The 2,500-nt window shown below is 46.6% G+C and overlaps 1 protein-coding gene across 1 annotated transcript in view; it reads right to left on the bottom strand.

Moving 5' to 3' along the window:
- LOC126569972 (protein CLEC16A homolog) overlaps positions 1-2,455 on the bottom strand; it is a 4,746-nt gene extending 2,291 nt beyond the window's left edge. The window contains exons 1-5 of the mRNA XM_050227404.1: positions 2,098-2,455; positions 1,872-2,011; positions 1,422-1,800; positions 714-1,357; positions 425-634 (exon numbers count right to left, since the gene is read on the bottom strand). Of these exons, the coding sequence (XP_050083361.1) occupies positions 425-634; positions 714-1,357; positions 1,422-1,800; positions 1,872-2,011; positions 2,098-2,300 (1,576 nt within the window). The 5' untranslated portion in view covers positions 2,301-2,455. The remainder of the gene's footprint in view (positions 1-424; positions 635-713; positions 1,358-1,421; positions 1,801-1,871; positions 2,012-2,097) is intronic.
- Between the last annotated feature and the right edge of the window lie 45 nt (positions 2,456-2,500).

Here is a 2,500-nt window from a genome sequence, read left to right on the forward strand (position 1 = left end):
TACAGCTAACCGAAACATATAAAGCAAATTGCTAATACTATCGATAACACATTACGTATACGACTTATTTTTTCAAAAACATAGTTCTAATGATATACAGCGCTGGGAAGGTAACATCAAATCACATGGATTGAACACATCGTATGAAAATTAACCAACCGTCTACATGACCAGTGGCACCGGCACCGAACAATAGGGAAATCGTTGCGTCGAAACAGGGGTGCACAATGTTGAAAGTATTCGAGTAAGCGTAAGAAGAAGATAATGGGAGCATTAGAGGATACGAGGAAAGTATGACTGTAACAATGAGGCGATGATCAATGAACCATAACTACTGGTGAAACTAACTAACTGTTAGTAGCGGACCGTATAAATGTAGTTAAGGACAGTCTTCAGTTAAATTTACCCCAAAATACAAACTTACCTTTATTGTTTGCCAGAGCATAGAGTAAGCACAACGCCAGCAATGCATGGTAATCGTTTTCGACACACTCCAGGGATGAAAGGACCATATCTAGGAATGGGCGATTGGTCTCCGGTGTACGGTATGCATTGAGGAGTAGTTTTTCCTTTTCTTCGTCCGTTATGTTGACCTTTTCGATCTCTTCCGAGAGCGTCGGTGGACTGGGGGAATCTGAAATGGTTGGAAAGGAGAATACCATTATCAAGAACATACACCTAGAGCTCAGAACAGAGGCGAACGCTAAACTTACTCGATACGGGTGGTTCGTTAGTGGTCGAGGAGCTACTGCTGCTTACGCTGTTACTATGGCTACTTCCGCTAGTACCGCTACTGCTACTGTTGCTCTTGGGACTTTTGGGACCAATTTCTGGAACAGCCGGTTGCTCAACGCCATAGCCGGACGATGAAACCGTGCTTTCTAGTGCTTCCTCCAAGCTCTCCACTGGTTGACCGAATCCTAGCGCCACCACCTCGCGGTTGTCGATGTACGCGTTCAGCACCTGAGCTGCCCCTTCCTTGAACACGGTATGGTCCGCATTCAAGATTACCCATGTCAGCGCATTAATGAGCGGACGGTGCGTGATCACGAGAAAGACGAGCGACAGCAGAAACAGTGCCACGACGCTAGCGACGCGTGGATTGTTCAACTCCTTGATGTCGATATCGACCACTTTGTTTAAAACGGCCGCCAAATTACGCGTCACGACTGCCATCGAGATCGGAGGGGATGGTGTGAGCGAGAAGATGTACAAAGGGACAAACAGCTTGTGCAGTAGATGCTCCGTCAGTACCGCATTCAGATCGGCTATATCGAGACACAGAATATCGTTCAAATAATGCAGATGATCCAAGTGTTCCGCCACCAGGTTTGCTAATCGATGTTGAGACTGATGACTGTAAATGGAATGATATGAGCGCGTTAGGACAGAAGATCAATCGGTGACCAGCGATTACTTACTCAATATCATTGCGCACAGAAGCGTCCAGCTCCAGAATATGTTTTCCGATAAACCAAACAAGGTTGCTGAAGTAAGGAGCAGCCGTTTTGTCACGTATGAACTGCAGCATGTTGGGATTCTGCACCCGATAGACGTTCAGTGTGATCGTACGCACCGCGATCCGTACCATCGACTCGGGGTGATTGAAAAATTTGATCGCTTCCGTGTAAAGCGGGAAATCATTCGTGTGTTCGTTGTAGAAGAAATGTATCGTGTGCGTGTTCAGCTTGAGGCTAAGCGTCTTGAGAAACAAAATATAATACCCCATTACGTCCTCATCGGAGAAATCGAACTTGTGGACGATGATCGAATTGACGAGATTATTGCTTAACAAATAGTCTGCAAAAAGACGGGGGAACGGTCTATTATTGTAACAGAAATCGGAAACACTCGTTCGTTCCTCTACTTACAAAGCGAAGTCTCGTTCCGGATGTTCTCAAACAGAATGTTTAGCGTTTGCAGGAGCTGCACGCAGACGAAGCTGGACCCACCACTCTTCTGCCGCATGATATGCAGAAAGTACGAAAGCATATTTTTTTCGAGGAAGAAACTGAAACACATAAAAAAATGAACGATTATGACAATGAAATCCGTAGGGCGCTCGAGTCGGAAGGTTCCAGAGTAGGCGCTACTTACTCGAACACGGACGAGTCATTCTGGTCGCCCCAGATCAGTATTTCCGCGATCGAACGCAGCGATTCAACCAGCAGACCCCTGTTGCTCTCCGAGACCGTCGTATTGCGTTCCAGAACACTGTAGAGATACTTCAGGTGGTCGAGTGAAAGACGATTCTTGGGACGGTTCCATCCTCCACCGAACCAGCTACGGCTACGGAACATCGTGATACTGGCGCACTCTTTTCCTTATCGCGCGAAGAACAGTGCACTTTAGGCAGTCTGTTTAATGCTCCAGGAACTGGCAATGCCCGGAGGGAGACATTTTTCTTCAGTTATAACACATTTTCCACCCTCCGCACGGAGATAGTAAACAGCAATTTTCCGTGACAACCAGCGAACAATGAGCATCACCATGACTGTAC

The sequence above is a fragment of the Anopheles aquasalis genome, chromosome 2, assembly GCF_943734665.1.
Source record: "Anopheles aquasalis chromosome 2, idAnoAquaMG_Q_19, whole genome shotgun sequence".
Classification (NCBI taxonomy): Eukaryota; Metazoa; Arthropoda; class Insecta; order Diptera; family Culicidae; genus Anopheles; species Anopheles aquasalis.